The sequence below is a fragment of the Stylophora pistillata genome, chromosome 6, assembly GCF_964205215.1.
Source record: "Stylophora pistillata chromosome 6, jaStyPist1.2, whole genome shotgun sequence".
Classification (NCBI taxonomy): domain Eukaryota; kingdom Metazoa; phylum Cnidaria; class Anthozoa; order Scleractinia; family Pocilloporidae; genus Stylophora; species Stylophora pistillata.
This window is the reverse complement of record NC_142524.1, coordinates 14,060,185-14,087,184: the sequence shown is the minus strand read 5'-3', so window position 1 is coordinate 14,087,184 and position 27,000 is coordinate 14,060,185. Positions and strand designations below refer to the sequence as shown.

General features: G+C 37.5%; 1 protein-coding gene across 4 annotated transcripts in view; it reads right to left on the bottom strand.

Moving 5' to 3' along the window:
- Positions 1–21,450, bottom strand: part of LOC111343906 (uncharacterized) — a 30,608-nt gene extending 9,158 nt beyond the window's left edge. The window contains exons 1-6 of one of the 4 annotated variants that reach the window (XM_088763476.1): positions 20,926–21,450; positions 20,383–20,549; positions 13,008–13,299; positions 8,820–8,954; positions 5,910–6,044; positions 396–486 (exon numbers count right to left, since the gene is read on the bottom strand). In XM_088763476.1, coding sequence (XP_088619602.1) covers positions 396–486; positions 5,910–6,044; positions 8,820–8,954; positions 13,008–13,299; positions 20,383–20,549; positions 20,926–21,018 — 913 coding nt within the window. In that variant the 5' untranslated portion in view covers positions 21,019–21,450. Of the gene's footprint in view, positions 1–395; positions 487–5,909; positions 6,045–8,819; positions 8,955–9,057; positions 9,206–13,007; positions 13,300–13,416; positions 13,543–16,659; positions 16,760–20,382; positions 20,550–20,925 lie in introns of those variants that run through there. The other 3 variants (XM_088763477.1, XM_088763478.1, XM_088763479.1) reach the window with 3 other exon arrangements.
- Between the last annotated feature and the right edge of the window lie 5,550 nt (positions 21,451–27,000).

Here is a 27,000-nt window from a genome sequence, read left to right as displayed (position 1 = left end):
TTCTTTTCCTTTTATCTACGTGTATATTGTTCGTGTTTGTATTTCTACCTACATTGCCATTTTCTGCGGGAGATTTATCAATATTAAGCTACAGAAGGCAACTTTAAAAAAAGGATCGATTTAATAGTAACAGTCTTGCGTTGTTGTAGTTGCTGGAGAAGTCACGTTGGCTAGTCGCTCCAGAGACCAAAGACTGAATCCAAACCGACATTTTCCCAAAAGTATCTTAAGAGAGAGCGCTTTTCTAACCTCAAAACGAGACAACGATCCGTTCAAGATTTGTGAATGAAAACAACTTTATCTGATCTTCTATCTTGTTTTAGTATTTTTAACAGTGTGCCACAGGCTTGCAGAAGGAAATATCTTCTAAGAAAAACCGAACCTTCTATTCTTACCTGCGCTGGTAGCTCTTGATTTTCTTCTCAACCCTACTGGATATGCCACTTGCGAATTTCGTCGTCTTGCAATAACTGTAAGAGCTGGTGCCTGAAACAGAATAAGAGTGATGTCACCTTGTTATTCAGTATATCATGTACAACGGAAGCGGGGTATGTCGCCGCACTCCTATCGTAAAACAGAAGCGGATGTAATTGACAAAAGTCAGTTGACAGAATGATAATTATCATCAGGGTGAAAACGGATACTTTCATCTTGTCTCCGGTTCACTTGGTTTCTTAGAAAAAGATTAATATTGTTAACATATTTAGACAATTAAGTAATGATTTCAAGCCGTTTTACTGTGAAAGGGTTACGTGACTACCCAACCGTTAACAAGTAGAACATTAAAGTTCAAAATCTACATCATGGGCGCAAAATCTGGAGATGATTTGTAAATCACATTAAGAAAGATTTTAAAACACGGGTTATTTTAACCAGATAGGTACTTAAACGATAGATTTGATTCCAAAGTTTTCCATTTACTCCGAAAGATTTTAACAAAATGAGGAGTGAAAAAAAAACCATAGCTGAATTCAACACATGCAAAGCAAACTGAAGGGAAGTGATTGAAGTATTGGATGTATTGGTATAAAATGTATCACCATGATATTGCTTTTTATATTACAGGAATATAAAGAAAGCTTTCGTGTTGTAGCATAGTTTCCGAAAAAACTTCAATTTCTATTGGCAATTGCGGTTTTACAAAATGGGAAGAAATCATTTTGTGAAAAGGTTAGAAAACTGCGTGACGCCAAGTTTTGATGGTTTGTGGGCGCCGTTTAGTCTACATTAAAAGTCAGTTTTTATAGTCATAATTAAGGGACCAATATAGGATTCCGGTTGAAGGAAATTTCCTATTTGTCAGTGGGCTTCTGCTTCAAAGTGAAAATCCTACAAATCTTTTAGCGTATAGTGTGACCTTTTAAAACTAAAGCATTGCGTGCAGTGAATGACGAGATATGCATGAACATTTTTAAGCCTTTAAACTGCGAAAAAACGACTGTTACCATTCTGATCCAAACATCAACAATAATTGATTACAATATATAACGTAATATCTGTACAATATACGACGAAGAATGATTTTTGCAAATAACATACCGATCCTGAGTCAGTGAAAGAATCGTCTGCAATTCCTTGCATTGGAGTCGTGTTACAAGCCACTGTCGGCCTCGTTGTTTGATTTCATGATGTGAATACACAGTTAGAATCAACCACAAAATAAATCTCCTGTTGATCCTGTTATCATTTGACTCTGAGCTGTTTGTTGGTCTTTTACCCGAGGGAAAACCGACCCAGTTTTACGGCTAAAAGTCAGGAAGAGGTAACGCATCTAATAGACTTTCCGGTGAAAAAAGAATGGTTTCGTCATCTGCATTGCTCACGGCCAATGATTGCGCTTGAATGAACTTTTTTTTTTCACCTCACGGCACTTCGTGAGAGTGATAGTTTGGCAACGGTGGTTGTGCAACTCTTGCAAGAGAGTTGAACGAGAATAAAGTATTGAGTGGTGAGTAACTAATTAGCGTTAATATTATGTGTCACTCGGACATTACATAACACTGCATTGATATTGAAATGATTGAAGATAATGCATATTGCATACACGTTTTCATGCACGTGCGGGGTGAATATTGAATGAATACATTTCATTCAGAAGACAAGTGCAGACATAACTGAGTTGAAAGCCCTATCACAAGCTCACTGGTTCAAAAGAAACTTTCACTAAAAATTTCATCGACTGTTGAGTTGTAAAGAGAATAGAGAAAATTGTACACAACAAACTGACAAAACAGAGATGGAGATTATCAATTATGTGGACAAAGTTTGGATCCTGGAATTCAATAGTGTAAGGTCCTGCAAAAGATGGTTTTTTAGAGCATCAATCATATTTATCAGAAATAATGTTTTGCTCTTTTCCTTTTTTCCTATATTTATTATTACTTGGTTTCTTGTCTGTTTGCTTATTTGCTTTTTGTTCCTGCTTTTTTTCATTTATTTTGCTCAACTAGGAATAAACTGGCGACATTAATCTTTTTATCTTCATAGCAATTTCTTTTATCATTTTTCCGACAAGGCTGCAAAAAAAAAAAAAAAAAAAATGCCGTTCTTAGTTTCCCAAATTTCAGTCTTGTTTGCTTATAAAGACTGTTTCAGGAAACACCATAGCTCAGCTCCGTGATGCAATCTTCCAAAAGACAGACAATTTTGATAAAGTTTGACATGAAAACGTCTTTAAAATGTGTTGTCTTACTCTGTGTAAAATGCATAATGCTCTAGCTAGTTCATTTCATACTTTGAAAAGTCTATGTCCCACGGGTCTATTGACTATGATTGGAACGCAACTCATGAGTTTTTCGAGGATTAATTTAACAAATGTAATTTCTCTGAACAAAGCACTGATGTTACATAGCACGAAAGATTCTACACTTTTTTTCTCAGACAAAAACGTACTTCCAGTTACAACTACAACATGCTTTGGCGCTAAGAGGCAACTTTGCACTCCTTTCCTGTAAATATTTTCCTTTCTTTCAATGTTTTTATATTTTAAACGTTCGCACCTTCGTTTTGTTATGTACGTATGAGAAAGACAATTAAAGAATAGTGAAAGAATTCAGCCAAGGAAAAACCAGAGGTTCAAAAAGAACTGTGAAACAAATGATAGCTGTGGCTGTCAGTGGCCAAATTTACGTAACGTGGCAGTGGCAAGCTTGTGGAATGGGCTTATAGCTTAATCCGAAAGTTTTCCCAGGGTAATTAACAGAATTGTGTTACAATGAGATCAACTTCAAATTATGAGTACAATTTTGCAAGTCTTCCAATAACAGAGAAGTATTTTCACAACTGTGGCATGAAGACTAAATTTTTATATTTTGCTTCCGAACCTTCACTTCCAATTCACAGCTTTAGACAAGTAGCCATAAGTGCTTGTGCGGGTCCAAGTCGTTTTAGTTGAAAGAAAAGATGATGATATCTGTAAAATAAATAAATAATAGAAGAAGTACTATCTGTGCTTCAGAGCACCCGGGAGAACCTTGTATGTGGGGTAGCAATCTTTCGAGTGACTTTAATAACAGGTGTGTTCAGCTCTGTTGTTTTAATAGAAGTCTAGTGTTATTCCCCGCCATACTGGACGGGAATAAATTCGAAAAAGTAAAATAATTTGCTCACTATACCTGTTGTTCACTGAAGAGGGCTTCCTTTAAAATTATCAACTCAATAAACATTTCTCTAGGTTGAAAGAAAAGTTGCTGATGAACGGCAAGTGAAGTGTCTCTGCCATAGCAGACGACGTGATTGTCCGTGTATGATCATAGCAGCCTTTTCCATGTACACATGAATTTGAGTTTTTATTTCGCCTATGTTTATTTGATCCCCTAAGAATGAAAACCAAGACAACGCACCTCCCAAGAGAGCTCTTATGTTTAACGCAAATTAATTGCAGTTGCTGTTTGTTCAACCGGAATGTCAATTATTTGTAGACGAAAGAATAGTTATAATAAACAAAGCAGCACGCAAAAGGCGAGAAGACTCAAACCGCCGATTTGACGTCACACAGTCTTTTTCGGTTGAATGAGATCATTTGTGTCAGAGGCGCAGAAACTCATGCGAAGAAGCTTGTGCTTCCTAACGGAATGAATCAAGAAGATTCCATCCAGCAAAGACCTGTGAAATTTGAGACAGACCTTCACTAGATTATGGGCAGAAGGCATAAAGGAGAAATTGTCAAAATTATATGAGGAAGAGGGCATTGATACTGCCAAGAAGAAGAAGGTTCCATGCCAGAAAGGTGGAAGTAAGGCGGTGCCCAAATAGTTCTGTTAAGGAAAGTAAAAGACAAAAAATAGCTAGATTTTCTTCCTCGTAGTACTATTAATTTTTAGAACTAGAAAACAACATCGTGGAAATAAACCCTCGGCCGAACTTTCAAGTATTCAGTCATCCATCGAAAAAAATACGGTTAAGTTTATAAACTCATGAAACTGAGAGAAATCTTTTGCTCTTTTGTTTTATGTTCTGTCGCCTCAAATTGAGTTTTCTTGCACACATATAAAATACCTCTGCTGGCAGATCTTTAAGTTTGTATAAAAGGAGCGAGAGTGTGTGTTGATATTACCAGTTTGTGTGAAGCCTTCATCTTCTTGCTTAAGTATGTGGTTAATCGGATGTTTTTTTTAATGCCAAGAGAACTCACGTATCATATTAATTACCCATTTACTTTCGGTAAAGAGTCTGTGCAGTTCTACAGTTCATGTTTGCAAACTGAGTGGGTATGAAGTTTTCGGAACTTCATCTTATGAGGATTTTTTCCCCCGCACACGCTTAATTCCCGTTTGACACCCTTGACATGTTCACGTTTCTCTCTGCGACATCAGTTGCTATACGCCCCTTGTGGTAAAACGTGACCAGCTCCTCAGTCGATTTCCTAAAACCTTTCGACTCCCAAATCCTACTATATGTTCATGTAAACTAGAGAAACCAAAAAGGCAAAAGCGCATCACGAAAAAATTAAGGCTTTTTCTTTCATTAACTGAACATCTTCCAGTTATTTTAGCTGTCGAAAAAAAATCAACCAATAGGGTATTATTGATATATATTAGTGAGCATATAAAGGGACCTCTTGCTGCAGTGATTAGATCACCCCTGATGAAGGTACTACACAGGAGTGTCGAGACTTTGGTCCATGAATTATAATTCATTACATTCATTAAATCCTTAAACCAGAGTAGCATCAAACCGTGTCAGGTTTTTTTTTTTTTAAGTTCACTTACACTTATATACTGTATTTACTATAGAGAATAAGGCGAATTTTCTGTTTCTGTACCAATCAAAGAAATAAGTTAACCAAACCCATAAGTCCTATATTTGATGGAACTCATTCAAATTCATGTTTAATAGTTATGAATATTTTGCCTTAGGCAAAACCACCTTTTTTGAAGTCACAGTTATTGATTATATTTTACATTATAAAAGCCGCAAACAGAACAAGGGAGCGGGAAATATATATTTATCGAAATTTGAAGCGATAGGTTATCCCTGATGGCGCCTTTGCACAAACTCTCACCCTCTTTTTTCCCCATTCAAACACACATACACACGATCTTAAAAGTTACATCCGTTCATTCAAACACACTCAATTGTTCTCTTCATTTCCGTGAAATAAGCTTCGAACCAGCAGCTTAATCTTGACCAATTATCAACAGGTTGTTTGAGCTCGTCCTAACAGAAATGTTATTTGTACTCTACAAAGGCTAAGAATCACTAGGTCTAGTGATTCTTTTGACTCTACAAAGGCTAAGAATCACTAGATCACAGTTTCCCTGTGCCTTTTAGCCGTATCATAGTTGGTCAGACTGAGTTATCTTTTCCCAGGGAATACGACGAAGAAATAATGAATACCAGAACATTGGTTTGTCTCTGGTCTATAAAAAAAACCTCAGAGTTTTAAACAAAATAAATCCCATACTAACCTCACTTCCTCTTCTGTTGATACGCCGGGGGGCCACCGCCACACTTGCTCTACGATTTGCAGGCATTGCCACCTGAGAGCGACCTGGACGGTACGCTGGCGCCGAGATCTTGCGTCGTGGAAGATGTTTCATTGGCTAAAAAGAATAAAAATGTATATCTTCAATCTCTTAATATAATTTTCAGAATTCATCATACGATAAAAGGAAGTGTTGAAACAAATAACAAATTGACGATTCCTGGTGATAATGACAGGTATTAGATTTAGGGAAATATTTTTGTATTAGCAATCATCGAAGGTGTTCCCGTTTTCCAGCTTTTAAACTCATCTAATAGAAAAATGATAAAAATCTCAGCTGTAATAGCGTGTTAAAAGGTCAGTCTTAATGTCTGTCTCTTATCTGTGTAATAAAAACCCAGAGAAATTAGAAAAGCACTAAGTAAATTACAAAAGCACTAAGTAAATTACAAAAGCACTAAGTAAATTACAGATCTATTTTGATCAACCTACATTCTTATCTCTGAAAACGTATCGAACACCGTATGTTTCATCAGTCATCAGTCAATATACTGCAACTTGCCGAAGGCAATTTACTTATCTATGTTTGTCAAAGTTCTATCGATTGTTCACTAAAACACTCGTATTAAAAAGGCGGGACCATATTTCAACCCATACTGGGCTAACAATCAGAGAAAATGGCATTAAACCAGGAAACCTTACCAGATGTTTAAAAAGACACGCTTCTTGTTACTTCATTAAATTTTTCTGAACGCTTTCTCTCCTCCAGTCGGTAATTTTCGCAGGTCGATTATCCTCTAGATTATTCACTTGGACAACTTCGAAACATAGTAACATTAATAAGTGGTATCGATCCCGTCGTCTCACTGAATTTTTTCCAGGGCTATTTATTTGCAAAGAAATGTTTCCATTACTGAGCACTTTATCGAACTAATGCTTATTGAAACAAAAGGGCCTCTCGACGAACTCTGAAAAGTGTAAACAACAATCACCACTTTTACTTCTTTACCTGCATTTTTGAAGGATCCGATGCAGATCGCGGATAACTTTGTCGACGACGATACGAGCTCATTGTCGCAGAACTGATGTAACTGAGCAGTGAACTCTGAATTCGCCTAAGACTCTTCTAGGCAATTACACGGTAATTCAAAAGGTGCTTAATCCAATTGAGCATCACTCGCGACAAACAATCACAGCATCACTGAATTATCGAACACAATTGCGTTCTCCCAGGACTTGAAAGCGTTGTTTCATTCCCGATGACTCGAGTCAAATTTCTGTAGAAAACAAGTTCGAATTACGCTAACGATGACACCGCTCTTTGGTTTTAAATGAATCGCTCACCAACCTAAAAAAACATGAGGAGTGACGGAGGAATTCGCAAAGAGAGTATATGCTGTCAAGATGATAGCGTTTTATTGGCCCTCTTCAAACGTCATAAACCACGCAAAGTTTACTTAGGGCGATGCAGAGTTTGTTTAGCAATCGACACTAGAGTGCACCAACTTTCCGAAAAGAAAAGGTTGAGATATGTTATCAGTGAGTCCCATGCCGGGTTAAATCTAAAGTTTCACGCCGACTGTGAGAAAACGTCCGTTGGAAGGCTATATGACTATAAAATGATGTCACAGAGAGGCGCCGTTTTGAATAACAGATCATGTCATAATAGGGGTTCAAATACTTATTCAATATACTGTAAGGACGTGATCTGTTTTTTTTTTTTTTCCAGCTCGCATCGACAAGTATCATACCTTTTTGTTTTGGTTGTTTCCTTAAGTATGTATATTTTTGAGCTGTGCGATGATTCTCGTACAGAAAATTAGCCAGAAACTTCAATTTTTCCTACTTCGTCTCAGCGAGGGTCCAGCTTGGAAATCGATTCACGACGGGAAATAGTTTCACCAAATAACAGGAAGTCATAAACATAGTGAAGCTGAGACATTTCTTGAGGACCTCAAATAGGTGAGCTATTTTTCAGGCACACATTCTTTCGCTCGTGTTTTCATTTGTTTATTTGTTTTGTATCGTTGCTTCGCTGCTTTTGAATAACTGCACTTTTGAAAGCATTTCTCACATACCTGCAACAATTAACTATAACGTAAGGTCGATCACGAATAAAAAATTCGTCCTCCTCTGTTGCTTACTGCTTATTTTATCAATTGTACAAAATTTGCCGCTCATGCATTCCAGTTAAAAAAAAAAACCCATTGCAAGAGTCTTTAGATATTCCACTACAACTTCCTCGTACATGCTTCGCGCAAACATCACTTTCTAACCCACGCGCTTTGTCGTTTCGTGACGTCACCGAGTGTCGGTGGCATTTCTTCCGCCACATAAGGCGGGAAAACGTTCCGTATATTTCACAGCTACATATAGAAAGTACCTCGCAAGATTTTGCTACCAATTCATTGAGAAAATCATTCAATGTTTTTAATCATCGCCCTAATAATTGGTCAGAAATTGGACACATTTAGTCTGGCCGGCTTCCGTGACCACTTCAGTATACGTTAAGGATTAACTTTAAGCCAATTTCAAATATAAGCAAGTCAATAGTGACGAATCCAGTAACATTGAAAAGTGCCGCATAGCCTACCTAAATGTTCACCATGCATGACGGCTTTGTGTCGTAAGTTAGTGCGACAGAATTGTTCAGTGGGTGAGAGCAGTTGTTTGGGTATAGTGGAAAGTAAATAATAAACAGTGTTGATAAACATCGTATCCATATTATGTCTGTTATCGCGCTCATCGAGTTTAATTTAGAGTTTGTATAGATCGGTGGCACTTGTCGGGGTCTACTGCATTTTATCAAAGAGACGATGAAGTGCTAAACGATTTGCAATCGTGTTAGCAGAATTATGGTTAGAGGATATCTGATGAAACCACGTAAGCTCACCATAGCGGTCCATTCGTAAGCAGTGTCCCTTGACTCACTGTCACTGCTTGATTCTCTTGATCTTTCTTCATTCCCGACGGGCTCCTTTGGATGTTTGCCTTGCGAAGACGAGCTGACCGAACGCGAATATTGAGTCTGAAAGAGAATTGAAAATTGCATGACATATCTAAAGAGGTTAAACGAAAATATACTTAAAACTACACCGCTAATTGGCTGCGACTCAAAGCGACATAATCACCTGCATTTTCTTTTAAATGAGTTCTGCGAATCGTCACAAATTTGTCACCAAAAGTCTAGGAGACTCGCGACACATTTGAGTTGTACGTCCTCGAATGAAATCATATGGGCGTATAGTGAAAATATTCATTTTGATCGCATCCATCAAAGATGACGTGATGGGAGTCACAGTCCATTGTCTTCAAGCCCTGAGGCTCCAACCATATTAACATATAATTTCTGTCACCGGAAGACCAACTTGAGTTGCATTGTGTAATCTGAAAGTCATATACACCCGCCCAAAACAATAATAGATTCGATAAATGTCTTCTATTTAAGTGATAATTTTGATTCGGATGAAAGGGTTTGGCGAAGCAGGATTCCCTATGACAAATTAAATATATGAATTAGTTGTATTTGTTTCAGTGGCGGACTGAGTGGTGACTTTTTAGCTTTCAACAGCTAAATCATAATTAAAGGTTCCTTGAAGCTTGAACTCATGCCTTCCAGACAACAGTCTATCAAATCCCAGGAGATCTCATGAAATACCTCCATGCACCCAAACACCGAGCGCGTGAACTCATAGCAACTGTTGAATGCAAGGTAGTCGAGTGTCCTGCGAGTAAGAAACAAGTCCAGATTTGATGTGTTCACTTGTGAATTTCTCAAGAATAACAACCCCTAAATTATTACCCAACGCAAGGTAAGTATGATATTTTTGATAGAATGGTCTATTTACTGTCCTAACATTAACTGCCAATTAGTGCCTTTAGGAACTGCGCCTGTTTAAAGAATAAAATTGAAAATTGCCAAAGGGACACCTGCTCCGCGCCGGTGTGACACCGAACAGAAATATTTTAGTGCCATTACTGGGCTAGTTAGAAAGCCGAATTTCTTTGTATGAAGTTACATGAAACTATTTGGTGATTTTCTCTCGTCCCCCAGCTATGGTTTATCACGTACGGTTTGTTGGTCTATTGAACCGTATTACCGTGTTTCCCCGAAAAATCGCTCACGCTCCAAGGAGCACCCTCCCTCAACGGCGCCCACCTCTCAGGTCACAATGTCAAATAAGCGCCACCCCCACAGTCCCTTACTTTCCTAAGAAGTAGATATACAAGTTAACCTTGTTCTATTGCCACTTCATTCATAACTTTTAGAGCTTCAACAAAAATGGAATCAGCACCTTGAAGCCATCAGTTCCAGTCATTTCCATTTCTACGTGCCTTGGGTCCCTTATTTAACTATTTGTCCTATACTGCCGCTCTTGTTAAATGCGGTAAGCTTCTCAGGAACAACTATATACCATTCTCTAGTCTTTGAGAATTAGTTTCCACGATGATACATTGGGATGCGTTGGAAGAAAGCAATGAATAATGAATAAGCACCCCCTCGATTAAGCATCCTCCTTCCAATCAGCGCCCCTTCTTTTAGCCGAAATTTGTGAATAAGCCCTCAGGCGCTTATTCCGGCGAGAAAATATGGTGCCACTACAAGCTAGAAAATATGGTGCCACTACAAGCTAGAAAATATGGTGCCACTACAAGCTAGAAGATATGGTGCCACTACAAGCTAGAAAATATGGTGCCACTACAAGCTAGAGTCCGTCGACATATAGAGATACACAGTGGCCGACATAGCCGTCAGGCCGTAACTATTGTTTAGTTTACATAAAAGAGATCACCGTCACAATATGAGAACGTGCATGCGTACTCTCCATATGCCAATGGTTTACTAATGTGTTATCGATGAAGGAGTGAAAACCATCGATGGTTGACATGAAAACGAACTTGGGATTTTCGTTCGACACAGCAACTCGTCAACAAATGTAAACAAACAGACAAGCAAACAAAGTAAGACCTCTCCTCCTCCCTTCCTTTTTTTCCTTCTCTAATCAAGTCACGTTTGAAAAGAATTACTCAAGGCTTTGTAATCTGACAATCATGATAGTGTATTTGGCTTTCGATAACACTGAAAAGCGCGAATGGCTAATGATTCAGTCCCGTTCTTACACTTTTACTTTCACCTAAACGGTTCCGCTGGAGAAACAACCCGCAGTCTTCAGTCTACGATTCGATATGCGTTTAGGGTTTAACCTTAGTTTAACGTATGACATGAAAAGACGCTTATATAATTTATTTCAATCAGATTACGTTTCCAGTTTATCAGAACATGCTTTGTACGAGACAGGTGATCTTGTTTGGTAAATATGAGACCCCTCTCACCTGCCTTACTGACTGAGACGCAATGAAACGATCTGTTGACTAGGAATACCTAACAATCACAAAAAAGTTATCATGAGTCCCATAATTACTTGATTTTTAATCATTTCTCCTCGCAATTGTTTTTTCACGCACATCAAGCATCATAGATATTTGTGATTAACTATTCCAGTTATGCCAATACCCCATACAAGAATGGACTAGCTCAGCCTAAATATAATTGGTCAAATGAAAAGCACTTGCGATCCAAACTGTTATAAGCGGTACTTTATCCTCTGAAGGCAAATTGCTCTTTGTTTACCCGTTTAAGCCTCTTAATGCCTTAAGAAGTTTATATTAACACCACTTATTTCAACAGAATGTAGCTACCATAAAACTCCCGAGAAACAAAAATAAAAGAAGCACAGAAGTTTTCTTTAGCTACTTGAAACTGATCTACGGACCCTCACGGCGACATAGAGCCGCCCATAGAAACTCAACAGAACAAAAACAAAGCTGCGATGACAATCTTTTATTACAGTCATTTAAGTGCTTACGCCTTTTATTCTTGGCACAGTGGTATCCACTAATCTGGAAAAAATTCTCACGGTTCGCAATCAAATTTAATTCTTGTTTCTCAATAGCTAATCCACAAAGAAGCTCAGATCGTATTCCGCGATGACGTCTAATTGTTTTGATTTGTCAGTACTTCCTGCAAAGTAAACGCGTGCTTTTGGAGCCGCGCAATTGTCCGGGGGTCTAAAATCTGCACCTTCTTCACATGCATGCATGGCAGTGATAGCAATAACGCTGCTCTATTTCAGTAATGTTATGACCAGCGGACGCCTTCAAAAACAGAGGCGACTGAGTCAACAAAACTTTTTTGAATAATTTTGGTCGGACAGATCCAAAGATTGATTGTGTCGAAAACGCTCACCAACTTTCTGTCCGAGGCTAAAGAATTGCTGTATAACAATTACGTTTTAATTTATAATAGTTGAGAAGAAAACAAAGCAAATTTCATATATAGATTCGGTTTCTTCCACCTTTGAACTCAAAGAAGTCGTAATTGCTTGACATTCTGGCGGCTTGAAGCTTCAACAAAATAAAGGTAACACTCCCTTGTTTAATTACGAGGTAATCAGTGTTCCATAATTTCACGATAATGGTGGCATCAGAACAAATGATGTATTTTACAGTTCCGTCATAAGCGCAGCAAGAGATCATCTCTTGGCGCAGAAGAACGATATCGAAAAACTGCGGCGCTACCAACTCGCTCCTAGGGAAGGTTGTTCAGAAATAAGATGCAGATCATCGGCTAAGGTGCTTTAGACCAGACAATCGCAAGCCTAATTGTCAATACAAGGCTTACATGGAACAAATATAAAATAAATTAGTGTGCCGATTAACAAACAACCCTTCAGGTACGAAAATTACATTTTGTACACTAGCCGAATCTTTATCGAACGCTTATTGTCCATGTGATATCTCACTATGTTAAAAAAGTCTTTAATAATACTAATATATCTCGCTGAGATGTTGTTTACATACCAACTTGAAGGGTTAATTATTCCCCTAACGATCTAAGTACCATGTTTAACACGTTAAGTATTCCAGGACACTTGTGTAAAGTGGGACCCTGGTACAATCTTTGTCGGGTAACATATTCGCTTTGATAGAGAGGAGCCATCTCATAACGACAATACCCTAGACGAATGAAGGTGTAAGTGTAACTACCGTGCACATCATCATTATTTATTAGTTTAGGTACCTTGCCGGGAAAAGTTTTATTAAATCCTTGCTCAGTCTTGCAGTTTTCTTCAACGCTCTCATCTCGAAATGGCTCATTGCATTCATTCGTATTTCCACTGGAGGCAAGATCTTGATGAACTCTTTGTGCTAGCAAGGATGCACGTCTACGAAATACCCAAAGTAGGTCTGTGGGGTCCGTGTGCGAACGCCGAAGAGGTCTTGTGTGAGGATGTGGTTTTTCAGGTTCAAGTGTTCCTCCGTCAGGAAGATTTTCCAAGGAAAGTAATTCCGTTGACTGGTCACCCTGAGATCTAAGTTTCCATCATTAAAAAAGATTAGAGACCAAAACAACTGAGTCAAAAATCGAGTTAAAAGAGAATATCCGTTAGAAAGTACAGGAAAACCTCAATGAGGATTAATGTAATTACCTGAGCTCAACGAGTGATTTACTGCCCGTTGAATGAACAGCCACAACATGGAACATTAAAAGATTTGCCATGGCTTATCTTAAAATTTCAACAATTTTCACAGTCAGTTTCATGAAATATCGTATAAAAAGGGCAGATCGGTACAGCTGCAAAGGTGCTTTCAAATCACAAGACTTCTTTATGATGGCATGCCAGACCTCTCTATTGTTTACATCAGCATTCTGTTTTGCACATGACTGACGTCATTTAAAGCGGCCTGTTTTCAATGGAGCGTCGGAAGGTATTGTTTCTGCCGTACCTTTTTTTTCTCAACTGTGAAAAAAGAAGGTGTTGTGATATTTGATTTCTACAGGCTTGAAAAAGACCAAAATTTTTTCACGCACGACACATAGGCTTAGAGATTAAATTTTCTTCATCACTTTTGAGTTGATATCACCCTTTCAAATCACCAGTCAGATGAATTTTTCTGCAATAAGCAATGCAAGATGGGGTTGATGACGGTCCCACAAACCAATACAACTAAGAAGAAGATTAAAATCCTCTTCGATAGTGGCAAAAAATTCTCTTGATCAATGAATTCATTTTCTAATTAGTCAATGAACGAATCTTTTCCTTCCGACCAATTGAAAGTAACTCTTTTTGTTTACCAAGAAGTGATAAATGACGATCAAGTACTCTTGCTTTTATCATACCTTCCTCTATGACGGACGTTCCTTCCCATTGCCAAACAGGCGTTAAAATAGATTCTTTATCAGAGTATTTAAACTTTTAAACCTTGGAGATCAACGAAACATCTCAAAGAAACAAAACTGCTGGAAGCTTCTTTTCTAAAAGTTTCAAACATGAACAGATAAGAAAGACCCTTGTCTCTTATTATACTTATAATAATAATCTCAAATGCATTTAGCATAAAAGAACATATTGAAAATTCTAATTCATTGCTGTAATTTCTAACTGAATATTTCAGTTTCATGTTGTCTTTGAATAAGTAGCAAAATATTACATGGATGCATTCTGTTTGATACTGACTATTTCTTTAAATTCACTTGTGATGATTCTTTCACAGTACACGAAGTGACCTAAATGACCTTGAAAGATTTATCCTGTCATTTCAGGTTTCCGTTAAGAAACGCCGACAGAAAGCACTTCAAACATTTAGTTAATCATTTCAACAAACAATCTTTCTTGTCAAACAGCGATTTGTCACGTAACAAGATTGGCCACAATTGTGTGAAAAAGATGGGTAGCTCTTGTTTAGGACGGTTTTCAGGCCAACCAGTGTAGAAAAATCTTATTTCAGGGATCAGTTTGGAATATGTCTTTGTTTCAAGAAACTCCCAGAGTTTTAAGCGATATGGAGTTCCTATCGAGGAGCGCAAATACAGTGACATCATTTTATGACCTGGCGACAAGAAGTCGGCCAGCATGTGTACTGCTTTCTTTAAAAGATGCTCGAAAACAATCATTTTTTAAAACGCAGTGAAAGAGCTGCTTCAGGAAACAACAATGCAAATACTGAAGCAATTATTCAAGTCATTACTGATTTATGAAGAAAACTTTGAAGGGGGTAAAAGAAATACAAATGTGTATGGACGGCAAAAGAATCTGTTGGCTACGCAAACAAATAGTTAAAAAACAAAATTGAATATGCAAAAAGCGTCTATTTTGATGGCATAAATGTCACTTTTCATTGCCCTTGCAAAAATATTAATAGACGCTGAATAGGGCCGTGGGATCAAGGGTAAGCCTTCGAATAGGCCAGCTCATTGCCGAAACATGAAAACGAAATAACACTTCCTTCCAAAACACCTTTGAATAGATATGGATCCTTTGTGAATACCATAGGAAGTACCTGAGAAATTTGCAGCCTTGGAGTTGAAATTTAAAACCAACAGCAAATTTGTTTGTGGAAAGAGAATATATTCACCGCTTTGTGTATGAAATAATAAACAATTATTGCATAGCTCTCGAGTGTAGTAAAAACAACACTTGAACAATGTTTGAACATGATTTACTTCATGGACTGTATAACTTAGTTGATTAACATCAGGTTTTTGGTTTTTAGAAAAAAAGGTATGCCATAACAAGTTTCCGTTTGGCCGCGGAGGATTGTTTCTTCTAATTGAGTGTCGACTCTCCTTCTTCTCAAATTGATGAATCTTTCTGCGTCTGCTTTCGTTGACAGTTTAATTTAAAGTTTTGTTAATATCATCAAGTTTTCACTAAATAAGGCTCAAATGGCTTAATGACTTCAATTAGCTATGCCAGGGGAACCTAGAGTTTCGGGAATACCAAGTCCGTTTTAGATATAAAGTGTGCAACTATTGTTAAAATTTCAAAATATCTCCTAAAACTTCGCAAATTTGTAAAAGCTACCTACTAACTCAGAATCAATTGAAAATTCTACTTGTGACTAATGACACGCTTTGTACTTCAGAAAATCAAGGGGGTTCTTGCAGGATTTTAGGTTTATTCTTGATCTTTTACTCTAATCAAACACTTGCCAGTCTATTTACTATTTTTCCGGAAGGCTTTGAAATTATCGCTGTAAAATCACGGAGGACGGAAGTTATTCTTCCTAACTGCCTTGATTTGTTCTGTACTGAAATCTCCACGTCTTGCAAAATGAACAATCGTGAGCGTCATTCAAGAAACCAAAAGTGTGTATCATTTGCATCGCAAGCCGAATGGCAAAGATGCTTAAAACACAATGACTATTTACAGTCAAGGTATCCGAGTAAACCGTTAGACCACATGTAGTTTCGTCTTGGACAAAAGCATTCAACAAGAACAATATATGGCCGGGTGTAAAAATTTAGTGCCCAATAATGTAAACATAGTGCATCCATACATTACATTGTAAATACGTTACAGAGTTCTATATTTCGTTTTTTTCTTGATATTTATACAACTGCTTGAGTAGTTATAATTTTATTCATTTGTGTCTCCATAGAGCTGATTTGAATGGAAACATTTGGCTTTACTGCCGAGATGAAACTACAAAAACGACCCCATAATACGCATTTGTCGTGAGTGCAATGTAATGGTTTTCACCTACGGGTTTTGGAGTCACTGCACAAACATATTTTTTAGAAAGAAAAGTATGGGTCTACAGTCAGTACTTAACTTGCATTTACGATCAAACCCTGACATCTGAAAGAGGTATCTTCAACACGATGTTACAATAGCTATGGTGCGTGCTCTAATATCGGAACATAATTTGGTTCTGGGCGCAAAACAAACCTTAATAACTGCAGTATCCAAGCTGTGCAGCCACCATCGATGTTATAAGGAAACGTCGAGTCCATGTTACCAAGCATTTAGAATGGATTGCAGAGTTGAATCATTTGCACAGGTCAATACACCAAGCAAGCCAGAGTTGAAGTGATAAGTGGTTCCTTTGATACTGCGAGGCTAATCTTGGAAGTTTATTTGATGACTTACAAGAGCCCGCAGACTCCATCCAAGACCTTGTTAATCACTATGACGTAGCATTTAGGACTAGCTTTATTACGAGTGACACAAGAGAACCCTTATATGTAAACTCCTTTGATTGTGTCCAGTCTTCTGGCGGTTTCAGAGACCGAAACAACAACCAATTTAAGCGGAGTAAGTAGGTTTTTTCGAAAACGAGAACTCAAAAGAAAAAGGAAAATAATAAAGTCATTAAAAAGAAAGACGACAGACTATTAACTACGTCACTTTTTGACCATTTTAGCATCATTAAGTTTTTTCAAGTTCATGACTTTATAATCCGTATTAGCGATCCCCTTCACCAATTAATTTAGCTCTTTCTGGTATTTTTCCACTCCTGCAAAGCCCTAAATATTCCAACATTCATCTTCTTTCTTTTGGGTTTCAAAATCTTAGAAAATGACTGTATTTTGTAACAAGCTCATTTGTAGAAATGAAATATCACTCATGAAACTCGTGATGGCCCTATTCACCACAAAGTTCTCCTCTAGACTGTTGAAGATACGTCGCTTGTTTTATTTTTGTTATTGTGGCTGTACCGTGACCACTACCTGCTCATAAGAAACCTGTTCAGGATAACATGTGTTTAACGATCAAGATCAAATTAGGCCCTCTTCTTTCAAATGTGCGTTCTAATATATTTTGAGTTCGTAAACTCTTTTTCTGGTGTAAGCACTCCTTCGCGGGATTAATGCTAAAAGCTTCCGGTCTTGGAGAAAAATTATATCACAAAATTACCTCATCATTCAGGGGCTCTCGCACAGTTTTCCGAGTGTAATTAAATTTCTTAACATGGTGCTAAGTGGATTATTTCTAATACGCACGCATAGACTTTGTTTATATATCAGAGCGCTCAAAGATACATCCACCTTGTGTGGTGAAATTTCCATGTCAACATACAAAGCACAAACTCATCATAAACACGAAATCCCGAGGGTGTTGAAGGTAAGTGAGAGAAGGCATAGTTAGGTCACGAGGTTTGGAGTCATTTTCATCGTTCCTTTAAAATAGACTGAAGATCTCGCTTGTCCTGGTGTGAATAAGACAATAAAGGGGTAAGACGAAAAACGGGAAAATGGTGATTCACGATGTAAAGAAGCTGTAATGGTAAACTCGAACATTTCAGGACTAAACTTTTAAAGAGTGCACAAAGCGTGATGTTGGCCCCGAGTTGACATGAGGTTTATAGCCTCGGGCGAGAAACGGCTTTGCGCCGTTTTGATGAAAGTATTCAGTTTGTGGGCGGCGCTTGAAAATAAACAAATGTGGTCGTACGCTTCATTAAATGAGATCTACGATATCTGTCTTACCAATCATTCTATGTCTCTATTTAGAACGAAGGTGCCTTTCAGAACCCTCGGTGATGAAAATTCATTAGGTATTAATTTCCTAGCTACTCTTCTTTATCTCCTATTCAGCTCATACAATTGGTAAATGGAAAAAAAAACTCTTGGCGACTTTTGTTTCTAACACGGCGACAAACACGAAACATATAGTATCCGTTTTTGGAAGCGCGAGGCTTGGGATTCATTCTTCTTCGGAAAATTAGACCATTTACCCACAAAATCACCAGTCAGGCCTTGACAAATTGGGCCATTCGCCATATCTCTACTTACTGCTGGATAAAGAAATTATTTACAGACGTCCCTTATCTTTCCTGCATCGCGGAATTAAAACAATAACTAGTTGTTAAACAGGCGTATTAGTCTTTGTCTTGTCGCCTAACAGCGCCTGCTAATATCTGCTTTATAGCTTTGTTTTGTTTTATTGTTTTGATTCTCTTTCCACTTTGAATAACGACAGGCACGAGCTAATAGTTTGTGACCTTCTAATTATATCCATTATAATAGATCTTAGTATATGAAAGTAGACAAGAACTTTAAAAAAAACTGATATCTCGAAAACATTAAATGGAGATTGCGATATTGGTTGTTTAACATGATAACAAACCCTTGATCTTATATCCAGTGATCAACCACTTTTATCTCTTCAATTTCATCGATTAAATGCTTTTTAATTGTCGTGACACATCATTCTCACGCATCATGGTTTCGACCAGTCTCTGGTCGTAGATCTCTTCTGTGATGACCCAGACGTATTGAGACTGGGTGATACCACGGAATGTAAGCTTAGTTATTCTATGAAAGTAGCGCTTATGTCATGATGTAGAGTTACTAGTTAAAGAACAGTTTATGATTATGAGTTTACTTCGCGTGGTTCGATCGCATCCTTCGCCCTAAGGATACAACATTCTCAAGGAGCTGGGGAGTCACCTGATCATCTAAACCCAAGCCCGCCCCGTTTGAATATGGATCACGGTAAACCGGAGGCGTTCAATGCCTTCTGGCTAGTGTTCAGTTCGTCTCAAATGAACTCATGAGGAAAGAAAATAACTATTTTTAAATGATTGTAAAATGCTAGACTAGGGGGTAGTTAGCATTGAATAAATTGGTTTCCCAAGAATGTTGCTATGATCTCCTTAACTTCAACATATTTTCCTTTGTATCTCTCACGCCATAGTTCAGGTTACAATATTTTGGAGGCATGCACTCTTTGAAACCACATCAAAGAAGCCAATCGGCTCTGCTAATATGATTTAAAGGTAACACAAAATAGACTTTTCAAGGGCGACATCCGACATCTACTCAGTCTAATATGAATACGTGATAACAGCTAAGTTCTCGTTTCGGTCAAATTCTCAAGGTGATTATAATCCATTGTTTACTGAAGGACAGAGTTCTTTACTAATGAGGGAAACAGCCCGTTTGTTATTTTCCCATGCAATTACCGCAAAAACATCATACCAAACAATTAACTGCTTTACAAAACAAATGCACGCCATCAGAAACAGAATATTTTAAAATCGATTCAAAGCGGAAAGTATTTGTTGAAACCAAGAACAGTCTGAGGTCCAGGCGTTTACAATAATTTAAGTCATTCAACTGAGGTGAATCTTGAATTCCCGTGTTGTGAAACTACGAGAAACGATGAATTCAAACGAAACATATTGTAGGGAAAAGCTCCAACTGCCATTCATCTTAGCTTCATTACCTTCAAACTAATGCAAATTATAAAGCAAAATAACCTTTAGGAGTGAACAAATACTTCTATAAGAAAAAAAAGATTTTCGATATCACGAAAGATTACTTTCCCTTCTTCGGGCTAATACATAACAACTTGAAACTCAATTTCTTATTGTAATTAGTCAATGCTACAGCTTCAGTGCGTTCTCAGCATGACATCTATGAATAACTCTAAGATTGAAAGCTAATATCGAATTGTGAGAAATGGATGTTACTTTTGACCCCTTTTGTTACCTAAGTATATTATATCCTCGTCCAAACATTCCACTCGAATCGATTGCAACTTATCTTCCTCACTTAGTTATCGCATTAATTATAAAAGAGGTATCGAAACAATGTGCCTGATGGCTATAAAAAAGAGTCACGAAGGTAATCAGTAATTAGGAATAAGCTAGGCAGGGGTGAATACCTTTTCTTCCACGCTGTTTCAACCTCGTCGACTGTTGCTCTGTTCCACTCGTCCATATCCATAAAGTTTCTCCAGTGTTCCTTCTCCTCTATGAGAGATTCTAAGTTTCTCTGTAAGTTTTGGGTATCTTGCACAGCCTCTTGAGAACAATCCAAAATCTCTGCGATCTGAATATCACAACAAAAGCAAAACAGCGTCCAGGTGTCATGACATAAAAAGTGAAATTTAGGCTTTTCATGCAATTACTCAAGTTTTGACATTAGTTGAGACAAAGAATGGAAGCGACTTCGAAACACTGCAGTCTGGTTTGGGAAGGAATCGAACGTGCGTTCAAATAAATTTCCCGGTTTGAAAAGTGTGACGGACATCAGCAACTCGAAAACGACTTCCTGTGCTGATGGCGACGAGATCGTGTAAATCTACTCGACTAATTTGCTAAATACACTGGCTCGGACAAACCTACCTGTAAAACATTAGATCGAACGTACCATACTCGAGATAAAAAAATGCATAAAGAAAGGTCTGCTGCTCTGCATATAATACCTTTTCCAAAACTGCTAACGAGAAACCGCTGACAGGGTGCCCAACAGAGCGTTCAGGTATGACAGTCCACGATGCTGAGGTATTGTTTTCCATTTTCCGCCCATTCCACCAGATATTTTTTCCGTTGTAGTGTGCACGACGGCTGAGCTCTACAGTCTTCTTCAAAATAAAAATGTACAACTTGTTAGTTGTGCCTCTACCGGTTTTGGGGAAATGGGAGAAGACATCAGGACAGACAGCAAAGAAGCAGTAATTTGGTCGGGCGAAAAGGTGAAAGAGGTTCCGTGGTATAGACTCAACAGAAGTCCATTTCCTGTGGACGTACCAACAACCTTAAAGATAATAGCAGTATGCCGTGGGCACCAGATGCCTCAAATCGTCTTCACTACGTCAACTCACGAATCACCAAACTATGCCGATGACATTACTCACGTCGTCCATGTCGGATAAGAACGTTTATGTTTTCTCTTCTACGACAACAAACAATATTGACCAGAGCAAAACAGGATATTGGACACGCGGAGGTCAGTTTATAATCCTTTTACAAACCAATTCCATTACATCATAAGTGACGCAATGCCTCGCATATCGTCAAGGTTTTTTTTTTTTTTCACAATAAACAACTGAAATGTGGAAATACCGCTAGATACAGAGGTAAAGAAAGCAGAGTCTGTTAGAAGACCCTAACTTGAGTGATTAAATCTCAGTTACTGAGAGATATGCAGAAGGCTAAGCACACATTAGGTTGTTATTAGGCCCAATAGATAGGAAATTCAATAGAAACTTTTGTGCTTTGATCCCTGAATAAACCTGGAATAATAATGTCTTTGAATTGGCGGCAATAATATCACGGTCGACTTCAAAATGACGTGTTTGCTTCAGAGAAAACAATGCTCCGGGTATGATAATTGGCCAAACCAATGAGCCATATTAGAACTTATTCCTTGGTATCACCTCGGAAAACCTATCTTAATCTTCTATAAAGAAGTAATTTGTCTTTAACTGCGACTGATTACTTTTTGCTTTAGTTGATAACCGCTTCTCCTTGGCTGATTTTGTGTATATTGTATGGAGAAATTTCCTGACAATTTTTAGTGGTTACAAAGAAAACACAAGTAAAAAGGCATAAACTATTTGCATTAGAATTATATTGGAAGAAAAATAATGTATTCAGACCTCCAACCACGTATTTTACATCTTATAATTCGTGCTTTTTAGTTGATCCAAGCTTTGCACTCCTATTAAATGTCCTTTAACAGGATTTCGTCCTAGCCACCACATGGTCAAGGATCATTTTCTTTCATGATGTTCTTAACCTTAGATCGTTTTCTATGTTCCTCAAAAATGGAAATTTTGAGGCTCAATAGCTTTTAAAGTTTCTAAGGCAAGCAGAGTCAAACGCATGTTGTACGTGTCCGCTCGATTCGGGTGGCACTGACCATAAAATATGATTTAAAAAATAAATTCAAAAACAAAAAACGTTGCAGAAAAAATTGAGAATTGTCTATTGTGTAAGGCTATTAAAAGGAATTAATTTGTCATGTAGCCGGCAGCTTTGCCAATCGTTCCATAGCACTGCTTCATATCATGATTACTATCGTTGCTATCATTATAAAAGAGAAACCAAGGAAAGATTTGAAGTCTCACCAGGTTAACATATTTTCTACTGGCTTTTTGTGTGCAACTCAGTATTTTCTGATAGCCCATTTGGAAAAGAATTTATTTGAAAATATTTAGAAAATGTTCGCACCTAAGTGGATTTCCTGTACGAACATACCGGAAAAGGGTATCAATCATAAAGACTGGAATGTCCGCTGAGTCGAGGTGCAGACATATGAGCCAATATTTAGCGGATGATCGATACTCTTGGCACCTTTCATCCAATACTTTGAGCAAACGTTGCCTTTTCATGACAATTATTTAATCGTTGAACCTTTTGAAATTAAACGTCGTCTGCGATTAGAGTCGGTAGGCAACCAGCGCGGAGTTTTCTGTGAGAAGTTTACGGGGGTGGTGGGATGGAGGTTGCCTCGTCTTCACTTCCACCCTTTCGTTCCTCACACTTGCTGTGAAGTTCGCGTTTTCGAGCGTAAGATCATGTTTGTTTTGCACTTAATGTATCGCCAATAATCTGAGCAGTTGACGCATCTAGAGTTAAAGCAATTCCGCATGGAACTAACCTGTTTTGATCGGAGACTAGCATTTTGCGCTGTTTACTTACTGACGTAAAGGATCTTTTCCACAGACCGAGTGTAACGTGTATTTATCCTGATGCCATTTAGAGTTTTATATTCCGTTGAAATAAATAGTTCCATCGAAAACAACTGCCATTTACATTTCATCGACTTGTTACCTGTTGCTGAAAAATATTGTACAAGGAACAGAACGGGTTGGATAATATGACACTTTCTCTACCTTGGAAAACAAATTTCCTCTTGTCCGCAATCACTACAAAAACATGTATTCTATGCCAATATAGAGAACTTTTCATGCAAATTTTTACCGTAAGAAAACGATGAAAATATTAAAAAAAAATTACTTTTAAAGAAAACGAAAACTGAAAAGGTAAATATGTGTAAGGTAGGCAAAACCAGTAAGGCCTTCTAATCCGTCAAACTTGTTTTTTAATCTACTTATTTATTTACTTATCTGTTATCATTTCTATGTCCATCTATCTATTTATTCGTTTATTGGTCAAGGTATACATTTATAATAACAATGCACAATTTACCCTCTCAACCAGACAAGTTTAAGTCCTCTTTAATCCTCATTGGGCGGAAAAACGACGAAATGTCGTCCAAAATAATTTTTTTGTTTAGCTGATCAATTGAGTCTATTAATTATGCGACGGATAATAGAAAAAAGCAGCGGAATCAATATTAGGATATAGAGATGTCTCATTTCGTAATCATGTAATTGTCTCAGAAGAGTTTGTAAATCGGCGAAATCATACAAGTTAAAGAATAATAAGGTGGCGTTCACAGCAAACTGAACACAGCACAAAACAAGGTGGCGTATGGTCAGAAAATCCAAGACTCGTGAGATGCTTATGCTTTAAGTCAGAGATCGACACTAAAGAAGAGCTGCACAACTCCTTAATATGCAATGCGAAACTTGGAGACATAGAGACTCCTCGTGATAGCTGACGAGGTGTCGAGATCGGTAAATATTTGCAAGACCCATGATATTTCAAGATACCATTTACCACTATCGAAAAGCAGAGTATAATTTTCTTCAATATTCCCATTTTCCTCGGATTGTAATACATCAGTAGAAGTAGAAAGATATAGGGTATTCGCTTTTTCGCAGGAAATACAAATATTTTAACTAGTTCAGTATGGCAATCAAACACCATCAGTTTCGCCCTCTGTCATTTTTCGCAAAAGCTTCAAACTCTCTAGGTCAGTCATATCTTACCTCACGACTCGTTGGTGGCCACAATATTGTTCGTGTTGTAAACGCCATTCATGGGAAGTGTGCAGCCAGCCCTGAAATACACAAAAGCCAAGAAGTGAGAAATAACTATTAACAGTTCAACATATGCCATTAATGACGTGCTATGATTATTTATACTTCTCATCTAGACATATGTTCGCCATAGTAATGAACCTTAAGGCAACTTCAATTTGTTCCTTTCAGACGTGGGCGAAAATTCAAATTCATGTTTTCTTTTTGAAGATAATTTGAATATGAACCATTTACGTGTTGTTATTTTTAACACAAGATACATCAAGCAATCAGCCGTTCTGATTTTTCCAAACAAAGTTTACATAGATAATATTTTCCCGGCCATTTCGGAGGATATCACAGACTCTATGAAGAAACCTGTTTCAATTCCAAATTGAAAGAAGCCAAGGAAATCGCTAAAAAACCAGCCAGCTACGTTCTGTTTACAGACAGGATGTGACGAATTAAAGAAGATGAGACTACGTAGCACGAACGTACAGAAAAAGCCATAAATAAGGACATAACTTAGTCTTGAAGGTTTAAAAAATGCCGTAACAGGTGACTATTTCGAATAACTTTGATTTTTATCGTAGACTTTTACCATAATTCCAATTCTCAAATCCTTCGTCTTTCTTTCTTTTTTTTTTTTTTTCGACTCCGAGTGACTTACCCTCTTCGCGACGATTCAAACTATGACATAGGAAAGTAAACAGTTGCTTTTTTTAAGTCAAGAAAACATTGCATGATCAGTGAAGTATTTACTAAACAAAACTAGCTGATAAAAATACGAGAAGAGTTAAAACTCCGTTGAGCTAAGTCTTCTTAATCAAAGTCGCTATGTCACCATGCTCGGACAAACTGTACAATCATCAAGGAAGTAGTAAAAAGAGAAAAGAAATTCTCGTTTGTTTCAGTGCCTTGTTTATTCAAATTATTCTCCCCAGAGATGAAAGAATTTATTACAATTTATTCACGAACGTAAGGTAACGCTTGCAAATAGATGTGCGAGTCAAAAAACCATGCACTCAAGTGTACTTTTCGCCCTGGCTCTCTTATACCTGCTAAAATTTTCCGGCGAAACCATTGGCACCAGGGTAAATTTCCGTCACTAATCGTGTAAATTTTTATAAACCGCTCCGATAAAACCTTACCTAGATGCCTGGACTTTTCGACTAATTCGTCCATATAATCACCTCAAGTCAGGATTAAAAATCCCGCAAAATTAAGCGGTCGCAAATCACAGGATCGATGAATCTCTGTGCGATGTCACAAGCGGAATGGCTCTCCGCGACAAAATTAATGCAAAAAAAGTTATTGTTGGTACAATTAAAAATACGGTTTACGTCATCAGAGCCGGTAGGGTGTCTTGTTCATTATTTCTATTATTTTCTTATCATTGAGGTTTGTTTTCTAACAATTACAAATCAGGAAATCAGGAAAGAAGAGAAGACGAGATATTTCACTAATGAGAAAATGCCCTGAAGAACATTCTGTCTGCATATACTGGTCCGCACTGACTTTTTTTCGTCAACACGGTGTATCACTAACAAATTAATTATAACTGTAAATTGCGCTGACATTTGATATTCCGTTTAACGTCTCAATAAATTCTCACTGTAAGGTTTATGATAAATATGAACCTTAGTATTTATATAAAATAATCTTGTCATTTACAAGCTAAAGGTTGCCAGATGTCAAAATAGATGTTCAAAGAATAACTGAAATACTAGCAACGCGCTGATTGGTTAAAAATAATTGCTCCGGTGCACCGGTAAAAAATTAAAATTTGAAGTTTATTTTGTTAACGCGATTTGGCTCGTGATTTATAAACGTTTCGAGGGTTCTCTCAATATCTATAAACCAATAGAAGGTGCGGTCTATTGCTTAAATTGATGTGATTTTTTGCTTAAAGTTTCAATGGACAATGGAAAGATGAAAGACTTTTTTCTAGCGACCAAAATCGCCGACTTCATCGACTGCAATTACACTTCGCGAGCAGAGTGAATTTTAAAATGCAATTGAAACAGGGAAGTTACGTTTAGACGAACCACATGTTTGCAGCTGATAGCAAAGTTCAGCATCTGTTTATTTCTTTTGTTTAACGGATCTCAGTTTATTTTTAGAATTGATCCCTGCATTTTCATAAAGAACATGTCTATTTGTTAATGACCCCATTTTTGTTACACAGTTCTTTAGCTAGTGGAATAATCGAGTAAATTTATTTATAAAGTGAAATTTAAAATATGCTCTTAATCAGCCGTACATTGTTAACTTCAGTTGTATTTTCTAGCCCATCCTCAGACAGTTGTTTACGAAACTGAACGAAAATCGAAACAAAAAAAAAGATACGAAGAACCGTCAATTTCCAGTTTACAGTTGATTACTATGGTGTTAAATCCTATTCGATATACGCTGGCCAGGTCGAGAAGCCTCATGCGAAGGTATATTGGAATACTTAGATTTAAGTTTTCAGTGGTAATTTAATTCTGTAAGGATTTAATGAGAGTCAAATCGGCATCAAACATAGGGAGGAAGACAGGGCCACGCGCAAAAAGCTAAAACTCGCTTTTGTTAAGAAAAAAGGATACAGTTTTCTTTTATTAAATCGAAACCAAATCTTTTCACTGC